We start from the raw sequence: 19,660 nt of genomic DNA, 5'->3' as shown, positions 1-19,660 counted from the left end.
GCTGGAAACGTCCGTGAGCTGCTTCACTTGATTCGTTTGACTAGTCCTCAGAAGCTCCTTGTCAGCAAAATTATCAGGGACCACAATGACCACCTGATATCCAGAAAAGCAGAACGTTTGGACTGCTGGGCACAATGCTTCGAACAACAATTCAATTGGCCACCTCCTACTTCCAATAAGGAATCTCAGCCTTCAACAGGAAGGTGGACTGTGAATATGGAGCCTCCTTCAACATCTCTCAAGCTGCTGGTCCTGAAGACCTTCCACCTGCTCTGTTCAAAGATGGTGATGGGCTTCTCAGCCACTGCCTGTCTAGCCTATTTGGGTCCATTAGGGAGAAAGAGACTGTCCCAGACAACTGGGGTATATGGATAATAGTGCTCATTTTCAAGAAGGGTACCCGCAGTGAATGTAATAACCACAGAGGTGTTAGTTTGACTGGTGCTGTAACAAGGCTTCTGACGTCCCTGATTCTTCGTTGTCTTATGGTGGCATGAGATGGCTCAGCGCTTAGAGCGCGAATTTACTGACCGGAAGGTCAGTGGTTCGAACCTGACCTCTGCCCCTCGGCTCCTGTTTAGGCTTGAGCGACCTGGTAGTGTCCCAGCCCTTGTTCTTCCTTCGGATGACGTGGCAATTAGGCGCCGAAAGGGTGTTACAGCTGAACGACTATGGTGGCACGCAAAACCTTGACTCGTGAGAATCAGGCGGTATTATGCTCGGGTAGAGGCTGTGTTGACCACATCTTCACACTCCTCCAGGTGTGAGAGCAACGCCACATCTACGTGCGACCCACGGTATTAGTGTTTCTTTGACTTGAAGGGTGCGTTCGGTTCTGTCGATCGGTTAGTGCTGTCAGCTACACTTGCTCAACAGGGTATGTCCCAGAAGTTTGTGAAGATAATCCGGTCAAAACATTCATATACTTCTGGGCATGTACGAGTTTATGGTGAATTCTTCAAACGCTTCCCTACAAAAAGTGGTGTCCGACAATGTTATCCACTCTCTCCGTTCTTGTTCAAGTTCGTCATTGATGAAGTACTGATACAAACGCTGGAAGGTGTTCAAAACACCTGTGTTCTACTACTGGTGAGAACCTTGTCAATCTGGAGTATGCAGATGACATCGCTGTCATCTTTGAAAACCAAGGTGGAGCACAGGTCCTGTTGAATAGACTGACAACCGTCACGCCATCTCCCGGCATGCATCTTGCACCCTCAAAGTTCAGAGTCGTGCTCCATAACGTACAATTGCAGTTCACAAAGAATCACTGGGGGCTGTTGAGGATTGTACACATCCCGGTACTTGTATTAACTGAGAGAGAAATGTGTCTGATAAGGTCAGTGGAAGAATCTCAAAGGCCCTAATCTCGTTTGCTAATTCGCATCACTTGTGGTGTCAAAAAGGCTCGCGTATACCACAGTAAGGGATATGTTGTTGTACGGCTGGGAGACGTGGCCCCTGCGGACAGATGATGTGGGGCTTCTTCATGGTTTTGACCACCGATGCCTCAGAAGCATTGCTGGTTTTGGTTGGCGAGAAAATGCGGGGAGCTCTCCGAAAGGATCTGTGCGAAAATCTATCTTGGGCAAAAATGTTCAATCTCCCCCTTTTTATTCAGTTTCCTGATTGGTGAGATGATGAAACGGAAGTTAGAAGGTCTTCAAGGCCATGACGTTCAAATAAATGCCGACAAAAACGCTGTCGATCTGGAGTATGCAGGAAGAATAATGCAGATGTATCCTCTTATCTTGTGGGTTGGAATTTCGCGTCAAAGACCTAAGCTGGGGTACCTCAACCAACCCCTCTTCCTTGGTCTTGGAAACCGTGAAGTATCATTCACTCGCACACTTCTCTGTCCGCCGATGTCCCTTCCCATCCCTTTCTCACTCTGCAAGCAATCAGTGGTGGGTCATGTGACCGTCCCTGCCCAACCTATACCGAAACAGCCCCCGTCGTCTGCGATTTCTGATCTCCCCCAATAGGCTAATTCACACAAAACTTGACCACCATCATAACTCTGTGTAAAACATTATATTCCTTCACTTCAACCAGCTAAACGCATTCATGTCGCATTCACGTCTATTGACGTGACTCATACGACCATACTAGTGTCGTGACCAACTGCGTAAAAAATAACTCCAAATAACAAGGTCCTGTAACGGTCGGATTGGGGATCCTCTATTTGAGGAGGGTGGTGAGAGCTGAAAGCGACCGATTGGATGCATCTCACGTGGATTGTTCACACTCTCGAAAACCGGCGCACCAAAATCTACATGGCTTTTGTCCTCTCTCCTTGTAGAGCGTAAGATTCTGGTGGTTAAGGCAATCTTCTTAAGCAAGCACCCTCATTCAGTTTATTAGCTGCCAATTTCGAGAAGGTTGTCAATTTTTCTTCCCCTTTTCTGTCCTGCTTATTTTTACAGCATTAGGAAATGACTGTGACATTATCGAACAATGTGACGGAGACTGCGCAGTTTTGTACTGTTCCACGATTCGTGATTCCCGAATGCTCTCTTTCATTCCATCGTCAATATTCGAAAATCTATACGGCCCGTTTTAGTGCGGCTCAGCCGGTGCTTAGCGCTGCAGCCACTCGGCAGTGGGCTGCATTCGAACATCCTAATCATGACCAGTTACCAATTCGCTCTCTGAACAGTCTGGTAACGGACGAGAAATGCGTTATTCTTGGGACCTTGTATAAGGTACGTAAGGCCATGTTGTTCCATCTGTTGTACACCTTGTTCTTCCATTCAACACATTTACCGGTACTTGACCATCTGCTCTAAATTGTCACACAGTTGGTCCGGATTTGTTTTGACCATTTCAAGAACTGGTCCGATCGCCTCTCCGGTACGCTCACCAGAACCTCAGTTGATCATTCTTCTATCATGTCTTTTGACCTCCCGAAAGCTTGTGTATTTCGTTACTTCTCCGAACTATGGGTTGTGGTCTATAGGGAGGCTAGGGTTGAATTGTATCTACGGTAGACCTGTGCTCTCTGAAGCACTGGCTTGATATTGAAGACACCATCCAAATTAGTGGTTTTCAGTAAGGGCGCAAGCACTACAGGTGATCTACTAGTGTACTTATTGCAGGTACAGCTCTATAATTCGACTTTTCATGGGGCTGAATTAGTATCACCAGACATTTGGAGAGTTCTGGACTTTGCCGTACTTCCCCCTTACATTCCACATCCACTAGCTTGACCAATCGGATCGGCAGCTCTCTTTAGACTCGCGTGTTGTAGGTCGGTCTGGATTTCGTCCTTCAAGTTGTCCACACTAGCACTCTATGTGACCAGTACTCCAGTCGTTGTTCCATGCATCCTTATATTTTCTGGCTGTATCACACTTCGTTGCCTCACCTCTTCGTCCCTGCTTCCACACGGATATCTGACGACCGGATTGGAACCATCCGCATCCTGATTGCGGATCTTGTTAAAATCGCTGAGTACATTCCGTCTACATTTAACCCTTCTGAATGTTCCCACCTTCCCCTCAGTTTGCGTTGTGTTTTTGATTCTCAACTCCCTACGTGTCTTGAACACTCTTTTTATCCCTCACCATATTTGGAATGATATCTGCTTGCAACTTTTCCTGGTCTTTCCCCATGTCCTCCACCAATTCATATCCTTCTTTGTTTCAAGGCCCAAGTTTGTCCCACCACTGAATCGTTTTGTGATGTTTGGTGGAGTGATGCCCTTGATCAGGTCCATAACTTTGTCTCTCTCATTGTCACCCGCTCTTTAATAGATAACCGCCAACCCTTGTCGCTTCACTCAGATGTAGCTTCTCTTTTTTCCATGTTCCAATGGTGTTATCACGTCAGTCTTTCTCAAACTTTCAACTGCATCTGGCCTGTTCGTTCTCCACCCCATCCCCGCCACTTCGGCTTTCTCCGTTTTCGAACTGGTCTTGATACCTCCTGTTTCCCTCTCCGAACTGTCGAATTTCGGCGTGTGTTGCTCCTGTCTTCACTGCCCCTTCCAACTTGTCAAGACTTGCATCCCAGTAAGCCACCTTAGATGCTTCGCGTTTTTGCGCTGATTGTTCTGCTTCTGTCCCTTGCATCAAGGGGAAAAGCCAAACGAAGGTGAGTCAGAATATAATCCAGTTGGTATACCGTTTTTCGGTCGCTTTAGGAGGCACTCTGTCGGATGTGAAAGCGCCTATTGAAGGCACACTCGGTTTAGATCAGAAACACTGACTAGAGGTCTGCCTTTTCCAAATCTATGACTGGAGCCAAAGCGTCCTAGAGTTTGGTGCGTACTTTCGGCTGCTGGGTCACTTCGAGCGTTGCATTCACCGGCTATCACGAGGATATAGTTTCTCGACGGTTGCCACACGACAGTGCGTACTTGGGCGTAGAATTCATCTTTGGTCGAGTGGTCGAATCTGCCGAGGAGACCGATATAGACAGGCGACCTTTGAAGCAGGCTAGCAAGATCTCCGAGATATTGGTAGTTGAGCAAAACTGCTGACTCGTCCGTAGCGACGCGGCAATACGATACCCGGGATTCTTGATTAGGTAATTGAGATTCTGACGCGGAAGATGTCAACGTAGTAATCATGCGCGAGATGGCTCGGTGATTAGACAGCGAATTTACTGACCGGAAGGTCCGTGGTTCGAACCCGACCTCTGTCTTTCGAATTACCCTGTCTAGGCTTGGGCAACCTGACAGTATCCCAGCCCTCTTGTTTCCTTCTGGTGGAATAGGCACCGAAAGGGTTCTACAGCTAAACGAATCATGTGGGTTGCACAGAGTTTCCGATTTGGGTGGTTGTCCCGATATCCTAACACTTATTGGAGAGATTTTCGCATTTTGGGGGCTGTGGCTCGCGGTCCATCTGCTGCGGCCGCTAGGCTATAGAAGGCGCGACGTTTATTAGGGAATACCTCAGTATGGCGTGATGTTACATCCCTAGAGCGTCTGTACAGGTAAGTGCGACCTACAAGCCTCCTTACTATGGCAGTTGGATTTAAAAGTTAATCTAACCCTCCAGTCTTTTGGCGCTGATCCATGTTCACATTGTTGTTGGCCCCGGGGACTGGAGATCAGCGTAGCGTCATCCAATTTATAGCGAACGACATCCGCACATACCCCTTGAGTGTGGTGGGACCACGACGACGAGAGGTCCTCAACGGAGGCTACATGGTAGCAGGTTTTTTGGGGCGGGAAAAGCGAACTGCTGTTGAAGAGAATATATCGTTGGTCGCTCATTTGCTCGCTCAGGTTGGTAGTTGGAATGCAACGGTTTCATCACCGTTCGAGGTGACAGCGTCAGTTCGCTGTTGCGGAGCGTAGCGATGTGACGAATCAATGATATTGAACTTCTAGCGCAGCCTAGCTTACTGACCACCTTAGGCCATGCAGAGGCACATTTTTATAGAGGATCTTCAATAATCCATGTCTGATTTGTTATCCACGTTTATGTCCGGTGGAGGGACGAATGCATTTAGTTCAGAACGCCTTTCATACAGTCAGATTCCCACCCATTTGGTAGATAGCTGGAGACGTCTTCGAAACAAAGTCAAACGTAGGGAGGTATTCAACCTCTATCGAAATTACGTTCATTTGCAGCGATTGATTTGAGCTGGCGTTAGATGCCGATTCGAATTGGCACACATCTCCACGTTTCCTGTTAAGAACACTGCCAACCGTGCTGATTTTTTCTGGTGACCAAGTGCCTTGGTCATGGAGATTACATGATTGTTTCTGAATCGATACAGGAAGATCCAGTTGTCGATTCTTTATGTCACGTGATCAGATGTTCGTTCCCGCCCTGGCCTTTCACCACTGATTTTTAGTTTATTTAAAAATCTTGCTTGAACTTGCATCAAATGTACGTTTCTGTGCTGTCGTGGCGTTCAAAGGTGATGCTCTGAAGTACAGACTGTCACGTTACATCATCGTTATTGAGGTTGCCGATACGAAACTTTGAGTCACGTGTAGCTTTGACAGTCCCGGATATCAAAGCGAAGGAGTGGGTTCGAAAGTCTACGATACTATTTTCACGAAAGTGCGCCAAATAGTACAACAAGCCTCAGTTGTTAACGCTCGTGGCATCAACAAACAAGCAAGTCCGTTCGTTACTGACTGGTACAAGATGGTCTCAAAGCTCGCACACCAGACAGTGGCGAGCAAAATGTTGACTCGGCAGTGTGGGTTTCGATCCTCCCTTCGGAGGGCAGTCTCGTGACTCTGATTGGCGGTGCAATCACACGGAAATCATGTCAGAGCAAATCAGTACAGCTTAGCAGACGGCACTGTGGCAGTGAAGCACCGGTGTTGAACACTGATATCGACAAGGACACTACCAAAAATAGAAGCCGCCGTCATTACCAACCACATTCAAGGAAGCGAGACCGGGAGCGGACCAACTGCAAACAGACCTGAAGCACCTCAAAGCAGCCATCCAGCAAACCAATGGAATAAGAGGCATACATACCAAAACGCAGCAAAAATCATGGTCGGTCCTACAATAATGCAACATAAGGTATATACCAACTAGCCACTCACATGACAGGATATTAGACACTCTTAAAAAACCACATAAACGCGGCTAGGCACGGAGGAAGCACCCACTCAACTGCGCACTGACGATGTCTCCTCGACTGGGTAGGAAACGTTTGCAAGCCAAGCTCGGCGAACAAATCAACTGCCATCTGATCAACCACCAGAACACTGATATCATTCTGTCGGTGATTTCGGGAGACGAGCATGTATGTGCATGTAGATCCGCTGCGCACACACACACACACACACACACACTCAAGGCTTATCTACACCTGTCGGACGGGCGCGGCCTTTGCGGCAAAGTGAATGTCGGTGGAGATCAAAAGTACATGGACGGAGTAAGCAAATGGATGGGTTAATTATCATGACGGCAAGTCGAATGCATCAATTGTCTTTCCTATGTAAGCACAAGGGAGCTCTACCACGATACTGTTTTCGACGTTGTCTATCTCAGTCTGGTGAGTCCATCGGCCTACCCGTTGCATCTCTGTGGTTGATTTCGTTAATCCACTGATATCAACTTCGGAGCACACCTGTGCTATCTGTCTTTATTAGCGTCGGATTTATTTCTACCCTTTCATGAACCCCTAAGGGAGTGAGTCCTTATAACTGCTTTCGTCAGGTTTGGTGTTCTCTTAACTGTTGTCCACTCCCAGTGGGTTTTGTTATACTTTTGTCCAACTGCCTGGTTCACATTTGCTGCTCAGGAGATGAAACTGAAACCAAGTATTCTTCGCGACCTAGCCAATTCGGAGTTTGGTCAGGGCGGTGTCCAGCTCCAGGGAGATACCCTCAATACGCTGATGTCGTCCGATGACAGCATATTCCTCGAGGATAATGTACAGCGCATTCGCGTGGTCATGGATGGTCTCAATGGGGTGTCTATTACAAACCTGGCTACCGGTGTGGTCGTGGCGCTTCTCGGAGTTGAACCTGAACATGCGCAAGGTAGGGATCGTTCAGTTTTCTTTTTGATCTCATCACCCGTTCGATCTGATCCGCGATTCACGGTGAAACTTGTTTATTCACTTTACACAACACCTTATATATTTCATGCGCACCCTCGTCCTCTGTAAGAGTTTGATTCCATACTGGTGAGAGGAAGAATGCCCATCAGTGCACAGTTGTTTAATTGGCCAACGCGAACTGACTGGTCATAAGCTGTTAGACACGAAGATAGGAATCTCATTAGCACAGAGTATTTGGAAAGTGAACAATCTCAGGCGTCCTCTTTGAATATTAAACAATAATAAAGAAGCACTGCAAAGTGGTTCCAAATTTTCCGTACTAACAATCTCGCAGATGCGGGGACGGTGCTTCGACAGCTAACTTGACACTACTCACATATTTCGTCAGTAGTGTACACCGTTACACTGGTAGATCACTTACTCCGTGTGGATGTAGTTGAAAGACTCTTCAGTAGCTTCTTCAAACGACTCACATTAACATTGGGAGTTTCATTCGCTGTGGCACAATTGATCGTTAGATCAAATAGTAGGACCGTATCATTGCCGCCGATCAAGACTTCAACGTCGGTTTTCTCAGCGAGCCATTGCATTTACGAGTTCATCTGCAGTTGCGGAGGAGGCTAGAAATGCGATCAAAAGAGCACCTGTCAATTGTCCCTGATGTAGTTAATTAATAATTAATTAATCAATTAATCAATAACCAGGTGTCTAGTCGAGACGGGCCGTAAAGCCGAAGTTTGCTCTTCTCTACAACTCCCAGTACGAAACGGTTGCCTACATACACTGAAGTTCTTTCGGGTATTATGGATTAATCGATTCTGGCCTGTATTGTGCACTCAGAAAGTTCTGAGAGTTACTCTGCGGTTACCCCGGGGTTATAGTGCTTGCTGCGCTTCGTGCACTTGTATAGAAATGAATATAGATAGCTGATGTTTGATGCAAAAATATGTAGCCAGCCGGGTGGGTGAACACCAGCCATGTTAGAAGTTAATCCACATAGTTTCAGACACACGTTATCACGCACTCGTATCAGCTGATTTGGAGTACACGATATGCGGGTTTTCACGGGTGTGCGTGTACATATGGTATACAGGGGCCTAGTGTGATTCACCATCGCAAACCCATGGTTTGAGTTGCCGGGTTTTCCCTTCTGTTTTTATCCGTTTTATCTCGTCCAGCTGTTTATAGCAAACACCGTCCTCTGTGGGGTGGACAATGTGAATTAGTTGTATTGCATTCAAGCGTGAGATGAGGATGTTCCTCGGGGCATCACGCTTCCAAAAATTCCAAGACTGAACTCAGCCATAATGACTCAGACCGCTGCTATGCATAAACGCACACTCGCCGTCTACAGAGAGCAGGTCGCTCAACTTGTCCACCTAAGTATTCCTGATATGGACTGCTGTCACGAGAGCAGTACTCAGCTCATACTGTAGATTTGGTTTGCCGTGCGTATCTGGTATCAGGTTGTTTTCATCGGTGGATAGTCCTCTGTCATCACCGGACTCCAACTGTCGCCGTGCACTGCCTCGGATGCGATGCATGCTGGGTTGATTGGGTAGACGCTCAGGCAATGTTCGTTCTACGGGCACATTGGGAAAGAGAGAGGTGATATGAGACAGCTTTACAAATGAAATCGTCCATCTGTAGCACCCTTTCGGTGCCTAACTGCCATGCCGCTCAAGCCTAGACAGGGTAGGTCGAGAGGCAGAGGCTGGGTTCGAACCACGGACCTTCCGGTCAGTAGATTCGCGCTCTAACCACTTGAGTCATCTCGCCTCATGAAGAGCCATTTCGCCCCATGAAGCAGCCCTAATCTCTCCTCGGTGTGCGGCCGAAGTTGGGTTAAATAACTTCGGTCAAGAACATACTAATGCCAATAATAAAAGTTCTGAGGCTCGGTCTAATTCACGACCCATACTGAATATCTGGGAGCGAGTGTAATCGTCCGTACTAATTCCTCTCTGTTGCATTTAGGTCGGAAGCGATCGGGTTTTCTCAGGTGTCCGCCTATCGTATGCTCCCGGAACGTCCAAAAACTCGCACTAACCCGTTAAGAAGATCGCCATCCAATGGTGGGACTCAAAATAAGCTGAATAGATGTCGTGGATCTGATCAAAACACGGCTGGCCGATGAGGGAAGTATTCGAAAAGCTGCTTCCGGATACATTTACAGGATTGGTTACCCAGTCGAATGAAAACGGGTTCATTCGACTGCACCAAAATGCCTGACTAAGAACCCCGTGGAATGAATCCACCACTTGCTTCACAATAAAGTGCATTATCTCTCATCAAGAGAAGACCACAAAGAAAAGTTCTGAATTGAAGTTTATGCTTTCCTTCGATCAGCCCCGAAGATCGACAAGGCCATCTTGCCACAAGGCTTTAAATCACGTGATCCTTCTCTATAGCCAACAGCTGTCAGACACCATGGTATCGCCACATGGGTAGACACTCAGTGACCACCGTCAGCTAACCGGTTATGTGACCGTTTGTCAGTTCGAGCGTTATGCATCACGAGCCAACTGTGGTGCGGACCATCAGCTTTTATGAAAGCAGATTAGCATTGAGATTGGTAGCCACACTACGGCAGTCAGAACTCGCTCAGACATTAAAAAAGCACATGCGCAGAGAATGACCCATCCCCAAGGTCACCATCGGCAAGACACGTTTCGGAAAGCGGAGCTAACCAAACACGGCTTAGCAACATAAGACCAGTGCAGTGGGGCTGAGAGTGTTCACGACCGGCACACCGCCATTGGCTGTACAGAGCGAACAAGTGAACGACCATATTTGGCCATTTAGTCATCCTATATATTCACACAGAAGCTCCGTATGTTTTGTACTGACAATACAGGAAAAATTTAAATTCATCCAGCCCATTAGTAGAAGCGTCGCTGGACTTGCGGCATCAGTCAATAACGTGGGCAATCGACCTTAAAAGGTAGCGGCAACCGAGGCGCTTGCCGCAGCTATTACCCATCCGGACAGCCAGGCAAAGATGCGAACCGAGGCGCCGCAGCTATTACCCATCCGGACAGCCAGGCAAAGATGCGAAAGCTGAGAGGTTTGAAATGACTCAATCAAATCAGGGTCAGTCGATCGAAGAACCGACGCCAGCAGATAGAAGAATCTGCTACTCGGCGGCAGCACGAGCCATGTTACGATTTCTTGAGAGTTATCTATGGATAAATCATCAAGATGACCTAAACTCTCCTGGACGTTGACGTGTCGGCGATGACACAAGCACTTCAACGGACTGCTAAACCGACCAATGGACGTCAGTCGGTAGACGGCAGTCGATAGATTACACCACAAAGAAGAAACTGTTTATGTGCTTTACTCTGATCATCCTGAATGAAATTATTCTTTATTATTAGGTTAGATGCATGGGTTTCAACCGAGGAAAAATAAAAAATAAACAGTCATTCAGCTACAACACCCCTTCGTTGCCTAGCTGCCACCCCCTAAGGAAGCCAGGTTACATAACCCTAGACAAGAGTAGTCGAGATGTAGGGGTTTGGTTCGAACCGCGGGCCTTCCAGTGCGCGCATCGATCTATTTCAACGTCACCGCGAGTAATGTGAATGAACCGGCTACTTTGTAAAAATCGTCCAGCTGTTGCATCCCTCCGCTGTCTAACTGCCGTGCCACCCGATGCAAGCACGAGGGCCGGGATACTGCCACGTTGCCAAAGCCTAGACAGAGAAAGTCGAGGGGCAGAAGTCGGGTTCGAACCACGGATCTGCCGATCAGGAAGTTCACACCTTAACCACTGAGCTATCTTATCCTTCCATCTACCGAGAGCTTCCCCACGTGATGTGGCCGCTTACTCTGGGTAGCTGTAAATGGCGATGGTGACTCCTATACTACACTATACTATGCTATACTACACTACACTATACTATACCATACTATACTATACTATACTACTATGCTGGCGTACACGAAGCAACACTGCAGTTTGTACAGAAATGCCCTTCAAAATGGTTAATATGCTTTTTCTACTGTCCCGTAGAGTAAATTCGGAACAAGCACACCTACCTCTCTTGCGCATTCCTATACATATTCGTAAAAACCCCGCACAAGGAATCCCCGGACTTGGGACAATTTGGCTATCTCCCCCGGGGTTCGCCGTGTTTCAAAGCTGTCTCTCATTCAGCTGCGTTCAACGTGTGTTGGTGAAGTAGTGCTTACCCGCTCGCCTCATATGTTAGATGTCCGAGGTTCAAATCTCGGCACGTCCATTGGATATGCACTGCTGATGAGCTCTAATAAGAGCGAGTCCAGTGCTTCTCTTTGGTGTGGACTCACCAGAATAATTACGCCAGAACAGGAGGGCGACCGTTCAAACGAGAGTGGTGTGACTATGAACAAAATACCAATCCCGCAAAACCTCAAAACTGTCTCGTATTTGTTAAGGACTTTTGGTGATTAGCAAACAGTAAGTAAATATTGAGTTAAAATGAAGCCTGATCATGAGATTGCTCAGTAGCTAAGGCGCGAACTTATTGACCGGAAGGTCCGCGTTCCGAACCCAACCTCGACTGCTTCTGTCTACACTTGGGCGACCTGTGAGTATCCCGTCCCTTGTGTTTCCTTCGGGTAGCTGGGCACCGAACTGAACCAATCTCACCCACAGCAAACAATCATGATATGGAACTGGCTTTCTGGCAGAGTGTTGAACATATCTAGGTGAAAGTTGGACTTATATGAATATTAGGCAGCCCCATCATCGACTCGTTCAAGCTACTCACTAGAAACCGACTTAGTTGAGCGTCGCAGCATGTCAGCAGATACATTTGCTCACCTTTCGCAACCTTGATTGTGTTTGGCAACTCGTCTAATACTTTAGAAAAAGACGCTTCTGTCGCTTTCATACATCCCAACTTACTCTTCGTCAGCTGTTCTCTTGTCAATCATTCTGTATCAGGGTCGTTTCACGTGGAAGACATACTATTTCTCGAACCCCAACCGGAAAAACCGATCTACAGTTTGCCAACAAACACAAAGCGTGCAGATTGGATGCGGTTCCATATTTCTGGTCCTTGGCTGGCACTTGTATCCGGATTGGATTTCAACGGTGCTGGACAAACCCGACCGGGTCACTCCATGGCTCTCCAGCTATTGGCCGACTGGTTGCGTTCTGCGGGTGATTTACATCCGTCAACGGATGGTGTCGGCATCGTTCGTCTGATGATTCTTGGTGACTCTGTTCAACTTCCGACTTCAACAGATGCGACTTCGGGTCCAACCCACCTCACACAACAGGTATAGTTCCTATCTTTGGAGAAGTTTGGAAAACAGTAGACGGATGGCATTAACGCTCGGTCAGGTCGAGTGATTAGGTTACGAGGTTGGTAGAGATTCAAGACGGAAGGACAACCAATCAACTGAGTAGGGCTGACTCGGTGTTAGTTGTCATCTAGGGGGTTTTGATAGTTAGAGTGGATTAGCAAGTTTTAGGGTCGATGAAGAACCTGGAAACATCAAAACCGAGAGATTCAGCCGGGTTCCAGGTGAGTCTCTCGAAAAACCAAATTAGTTCGCAAATGAGTGTATTTCGCTGATTTCGTGTCATTTGGTCTCAAGCAGAACATAAGGTTGACGGAAACTCGGGGACTGCATGAGCCCAAAGTAGAAGGGCGAAATCGGTCGTGAGTTGTCGAAGAGTTTTCAGCAACCTTATGAGTAGTGCATTACAAAAATATAGACATGGATTTTTGTCCAGCTTAGAGTCTGGTTCTTCCAGTTCGCTTCATGTGAAAAGCCCTCTTGAACGTCGTTTGTACTTTTTGTCCATCTCTGCTGATGAGCTAGTGCTACGATAGCCGTGAACTTTGGTCGGGTTGGGCTCCCCACTCCCTTTTGCATGTTGACAACCACACGCCGCCACTTGTCAATTCGGCCTACTGCTCGCCACTTTCACACCATCGATTCTACTCACGCTGTGTTGCCTAATGATTTTGGCCACATCGGTCATCAGTCGCTGTGATGTGATCGCACCCCCCATCTCTAGACCTGTTCTGTGTCTAACGCATGCCTCGTCATCACTCAGTAGTTGCTGGGTGCTTGGTATCCGTCCTAAAGGTTTGTTTATCCTTCTCTTGTGCTCTCCAATTCAGGTGTGCACCAAAACTAAGTGTAGCGTTTTCCCCTTCTGGAGCGTTACTCCAATGTTGGCCATATTCACACTGTTCCTACTGTATACGAAATGACTGCTTTGCCAATCTACTCCTTACTGGGTGTAGATATCAGACCCGGTATCCTCCCTCACTCACTGGGTATCCTGTTTCTTCAAGTCTGTTGGCAAGCTCGATTTGAGCTGCTGTTAGGTAGATCTCTTCTGCGCACAGCGCTCTGGTTGGACCAAGCATTGATGAAATAATAATAGCTCAAAAACCGTTTAGAACGGCTCCTGTGCCTGTTGGTTTCTCATAGACGGTAGTTTTCATGTATTTGTCACTCTTATTTAGTCCAGAATAAACAGCTGAGTCAAAAACAAATTGATCAGGATTGGAACCGATTGAGAAGTCATCGTTTCAGAAGGGCTTAATAAACAATCGGTAGTTTTTATTCGGGCAACGTTTCGCTTTTGACCCAAAGGGTCGAGATGACTCAGATGGTTAGAGCGCGAATTTACCGAGCGGAAGGTCCGTGGTTCGAACCCGACCTCTGCAACTCGACTTCCCGTGTCTAGGCTTGGGCAACCTGGCAATATCCCAGCCCTCGTGCTTCCTCCGAGTGGCATGGCAGCTAGACACCGGAGGGTGTTACAGCTGAACGACTTTTTTTGACCCAAAAGCTTCATCAGGCCAAATGAACAGATCACCACGTTGGCCAGGTTCTGAGGCAAGATCAAGGTCAAGATTCAACCACACCTTCAAATATTTCATCCACTGAGAGCAGTGTCCATTTCTTAAGTGTCAGGGCTGTTAGTAACAACTTCTTGATTGCCTCAAAATTATCCGCCCTGGGGATGACGTGAAAACTCACGAGAACTTTGTCCTCTCTAAAGGAATTCCTGCAAAATCGTACGAATTCCTAATGAAGATGCTTGATTTCCCCGTGAGTGACTAAACTAAGAATCTGGCTAGCTCATGTGGTGCCTAGCCTGTGTCGTCCACTATTGGTGTTATCGGAACATTTGTCTTGTGGGTTTCAGGCAGTCCGTAGAGTCAGGCTTGAACCGTACTTTGTGGGTATAGCCAACACCTTGCCCTAAATGGTTTAACATGGATCTTAAATGTCTACTCACTCCAGCCTTACTGGTATTCACTATTGAAGTAATACCGCTACAAAGTGTAAGGTCATGCTCGTGGACGTGCAGTCACTGAACACGCCACTTACGATCCAGGGAGAGGTACTGGAAGTTGTGGAGCGTTTTACGTATCTTGGAAGTTGTATTACTTCTGATTGTAGTGTGACAGATGAGGTGGATGCACGAAGCTGCAAGGCCCGGGCTGCGTTTGCTAATTTGAGACACTTATGGCGTCAGAATGGTTTATCCCTGAATCTGAAGGGACGTGTGTATCAAGCTACAGTACGGGCTGTTTTGTTGTATGGTTGTGAGACTTGGCCTATTCGAGCAGCGGAATGATTGTGGTAAGCTACCACTAAGTCCTTGCCCCGTCCACCTTTACTCTTTTCTTTACAATAAGGCTCTCAAATACACCATGGTTGTACGGCAGTGAAGCATCAGTGTTGAACACTGGTGTCATGCAGTCGATGATGACTGCTACTGGCGATTTATCGACAAGGTCCATCGGCTAAATATTGCTTGGCCTTTTGAAAGTAGTCGCTCTTGTTCAGTACTGCTGTGTTTGCCTCAGTGTGTTCAAAGCTCTCCGCTCTGATGGTGCAATATTCGGAGCTCCTGGTTGTTGGAATTCTAGGACTGTGACCGTCGCACCCGTGGCTCCTCAATTTCTGCTGAAGGAAGCTTTTGGAACACCGATTCAGCGCTAGGGATTACTTCCTCTGCTTGTATTACCTTTTCGTTCACTGTCAAGTTTAGTTTCTTCTCTCGTCCTTACTGAGTGTTCTCTCTGACAAGTAATCGGTGGCTGGTTTCTTAGTAATGTACTATTCATAAGGTTGCTGAAAATCCGTCGACAGCCCGCGACCGGTTTCGCCCCTATTGGGGCTCATCAGGTAGGCGCAGTCCCCGGGTTCCCGTCAAACTTATGTTCTACTTGAAACCAAATTGCACGAAATTAGCGAATATACACTCATTTGCAAACTAATTTGTTTTTTTTTCGGGAGACTCACCTGGAACCCAGCTGAATCTCTCGTTTGTAATGTTTCGTTTTTTCTGTGACCTTACCAGGGCGATTATTTCCCTGATGGTAACTTCTCAATCAACCTGGGAATATAGCCGCTCGCTTAGATACAGTATACCATCTAACATGGTCCAAAGCAAGTCGACTTATCTCGTTCGGGAGAACATTCATCGATATTTCATCAGTGCTCGGCGAGAAGGGATCAGTATCCGCTGTCATCGAACATCTGACCAACTTGAGGTTACGGTGATTCTAGTCCTAAGGTTCTTTGAAGATGATCCATACTTCGAAGAGCACCTTGAATGAATTTTTAACTCACTGACGACTGCTTCTCCTCACTCTTCAGGCGCGTTACTTAACACGAAATGCAGATGCAGGTAGTGTGACCGCCATGGCCCTGTTGGATTCATGGTTATCTACGTTACCGCTTGGTCCCGGACACGTCCGTTCCCGCACCGCTGCGAATGGGCTTCCAGTGGATTTGTTACCTGGTCCATCAGATGCAGCGTCTCAGCTGCTCCCACAACAACCTATTCACCCGTCCGCATTTCCACTTGCGGTGGCTCGCGCCGGTGGCACTGGCTGCGGTGGGCTCTGTGGCCGAACAAATCCCTACGCGTGTTCTGTGTTTGGACGGAAGATATTGGCTACCTCAGGTCAAGGAGTGAACGACCTATCGCTGTACGTGTCTTCCTCTCCTCTGTTTATTCTGCGATTTCAACTCTATTATGCTGCTAGCAGGCTCATGGCGCATATACCGGGAAGGTTGAGAATATCGTCAGAAAAGATAACTTTGGGTGTTGGATAGTGTGTATTTGTTCTAGGCGTGAATGAAGCTTCTTTTTCTCGATTTTTCAATGCAAACTATTCGTCACCTATGAATGTTTAGGAGACCAGGTAGGGCATACTGTTTACCTCGTGGACAGGACGACATGGCCCAAGTGGTTAGAGCGCGAATTCACTGACCGGAAGGTCCGTGTTTCGAACCCGACCTCTGCCACTCGACTTCCCCTGTCTAGGCCTGGGCGACCTGGCAGTATCCTAGCCCTCGTGCCTCCTCCGAGTGGCATAGCGGCTAGGCACCGGAAGGGTGTTACAGCTGAACGAATCTAGGTACTCAGGATTCAGTTGGGTCTCTCGTTAGAAGCATATTTCATATTTGCAAATGGGTGTGTTTCGCGAATCCCGCACAATTTGAGTTCAAGTAGAACGTAAGGTTGACGACTGAAGGGAAATTGATGGAACCGAAGATGAAAGGTGAAACCGGTCTTGTGCTGTCGAGGAGTTTTCAGCAATCCTATGACAAGTGCTTCTTTGAGAAGCCATACTGCGGTATCTTGCATATCGTAACAAGTGAAACGTGGGGCGTCCTTTGTGCAGCAAATTCAGTTAAAAAAAGGGCATCGTAAACAAACTATTCAGGTCGGATTCGGTTGTATGTCTTTTTAAATCGAAATTGATGTGCAAACCACTGCAGCAGATTTGGAGCATCTATTTTGAAGATAGGAATGGTTCTGTTCTGTCGTTTCTTCCTTAGCATACGAACCGCAGTGCGTACCTTTTCGTCACATTGAGCCAGCGCTTCTATGGCAAGGGAACGGCTTCAAGCGAGCAATCTAAAGCCCTTCAGAAGTCTGAACATTATCTCCTCCATGAACTGAACAAGCCACACGCTGGGATAGGTCTGTACGGAGGGCAGCCGTCCCTAATAACCGAACACTACATCATTTGGACGGATGTGTCACGTGCAGGACACGGGCCAAACGAAGGCACGCGCTGATTGGTCAGAATGCCAACCAATCCGAGTCAAACACCTTTGACTCGACGCTTCTCTCACCCTCACGGAGATTCTGGCACGACCTTGTGGAACACTCCGTGACTACCCTATAAATACAGCTGTGATCATTTTCCTTTGTCTCCGTAAAGGGCTGTGTAGAGCTACCGTGGCTTTTGCTATACCTTGGTGGGCGGAGCAGGAAGCCAAGGGACCGATACAGAGTTGCACTACCGTTTAGCAAGACACAACAAGATCCTTACTGAATTTTGTAGGTGTTTGAATATGGGTTCAATTATTCTGGTTAATCCGTAACAAAACGGGAAGCACTGGACCCGAGTTCCGCGCTCATTAGCTCATTACGAGGAGAGCACGTTACCACTACTCCATCATGACACGCTGGACGCCTCGGGATTATCATGGCTGAACAAGTGAACGTTTTCACCCTTGAGCGATGTGGTTGAGTTGCCCGATCGACACCAGGACATCAGGTCATCGTTTGAGACTTCGGGTCAACCAGTAATATCGCGAGTGTGAACAAGATTGTTTGTTCATACGTCCTTATTCATTTGCGTCCAACACGTACTGCGTGTCCGGAGTCGAAACTCCAACACGGTCCAGGATATGTGTGTACTGTTGGTGGACTCTAATGGAAGTCAACTCGAGTCCAGTGCTTCACCCATCATCATCGGACCAGGACAGTGAGGGGACTGTTGAGATGGAAGTGATGTGGATGTGTCTTGCTGGTTCCTGTTCTTCACTTTGTGACAAGAGTAACCTGTACCAAATGAAGATTTATCGCTCACATGTTTTGTGTTCTATCTCTCGCCCCATGTCTCTTTTGGCCTACCTTTTTCAGTTATACTGATCTTGAAACTCCATGTGATCGGATGGAAGCCACGCTACTGTGGGGACATCTTGCACCCACTTGTCCAGATACGCTTCCCGGTTATCCACTTTTGAAAAATGACCTATTATTGATGGAAACATCATCTGCAGACAGCAGACTTTCTCCGGACTATCCGGACATCTACGTTGCTGGATGTCAACCGGGGGAAAAACCGTCTTGGAGACGTGCACGGCTGAGTTGGAAGGACAGATCTTTGAAACCTTCTGTCCACAAGGAACCATGCGGTGCGCTTTTGGTTGCCGTCCCGCGGTTTTCCCAGTCGTTTTCTATTGTACTTGTTCACTTGGAAACCCTTGACTGTCGTGTTGTACATTTTGATATCAGTGCTTTCAGTGACGAAAACTGAGCACTCCTTTTCGTGTTTATATATATCGCGGCCAGATTATTTTATCAACCAGATGTTGAGTGTACAAATTACACTGGTTGTTTTTCTGTATGAACATTGCCTCCGTGAATTTTGCTATTTAGGGGGAGATTGGTTTCGTATCAAAATTTTAAGTGACTAACAGGGGCCTACTTAATCTTCCACAGTACCAGTCTGTATTTCATAGCCAGCTGCACAGGTGGTCAGCTCAGTTCTCGATTTGGACTTTCCAAGCTAGTGTTCTCGTCAATAGAACCACCAAAGGTGCATAACATGTAACAAACGCACCTAAACAAGCTCAAAAACATCTGTACACCGCGTCGCATATAAAGTATATGAGTCGACAACATTCTGGAAATTCTGACGCCTTCTGGACGCGCCATTGGTAACCGGCATTCGGCGGATCTTGGATCATGATTGGCTGTTGGGTCCAGACTTTCGGCCAATCAGAGCTCGCCTTGTTGCTGGATCGGCAAGTGGCCCGATCTTTTGGCCAGTCGCTGGGCGATAGGCTTCCTGGCCTTAGCAGCGCCCAAATGCAAGCGGCTTCGGCCCAACATTAGAGGACTGTTGTCTGCTTTCCCCCGGCATCGACGTTTTCCGCCCGTATGGATATTACCTCAACTATAGTTGAATTAATGGACGATAAGACAGGGTTAGAGTTCTCTCAGTTCACTGCCCTTAACTGTAAGCAATCGTGTGAACTGAAGCATCTGTAGCTGCGCGCTAAGAAAGTTACTTTCTGTCGGTGCTTCGAATTTCCGTGTGCTTTTGACTGTGGCAACATTGGACTGATCGTGAAGGGAACGGTATTCGAGGAATCTTAGTATTACGAGTGGGTA

The 19,660-nt window shown here is 47.4% G+C and overlaps 1 protein-coding gene across 1 annotated transcript; it reads left to right on the top strand.

Moving 5' to 3' along the window:
- Nucleotides 1-2,423: 2,423 nt before the first annotated feature.
- On the top strand, nucleotides 2,424-18,953 carry T265_13203 (hypothetical protein; the record flags this gene model as incomplete). The annotated part of the gene is made up of 5 exons (XM_009167720.1): nucleotides 2,424-2,705; nucleotides 7,228-7,468; nucleotides 12,422-12,759; nucleotides 16,117-16,451; nucleotides 18,404-18,953. 5 exons carry the CDS (start codon nucleotides 2,436-2,438, stop codon nucleotides 18,798-18,800), a joined length of 1,581 nt encoding a protein of 526 aa, XP_009165984.1.
- Nucleotides 18,954-19,660: the final 707 nt, after the last annotated feature.

The sequence above is a fragment of the Opisthorchis viverrini genome (assembly GCF_000715545.1).
Source record: "Opisthorchis viverrini unplaced genomic scaffold opera_v5_45, whole genome shotgun sequence".
NCBI classification, from domain to species: Eukaryota; Metazoa; Platyhelminthes; class Trematoda; order Opisthorchiida; family Opisthorchiidae; genus Opisthorchis; species Opisthorchis viverrini.
This window is presented reverse-complemented; position numbering and strand designations above follow the sequence as displayed.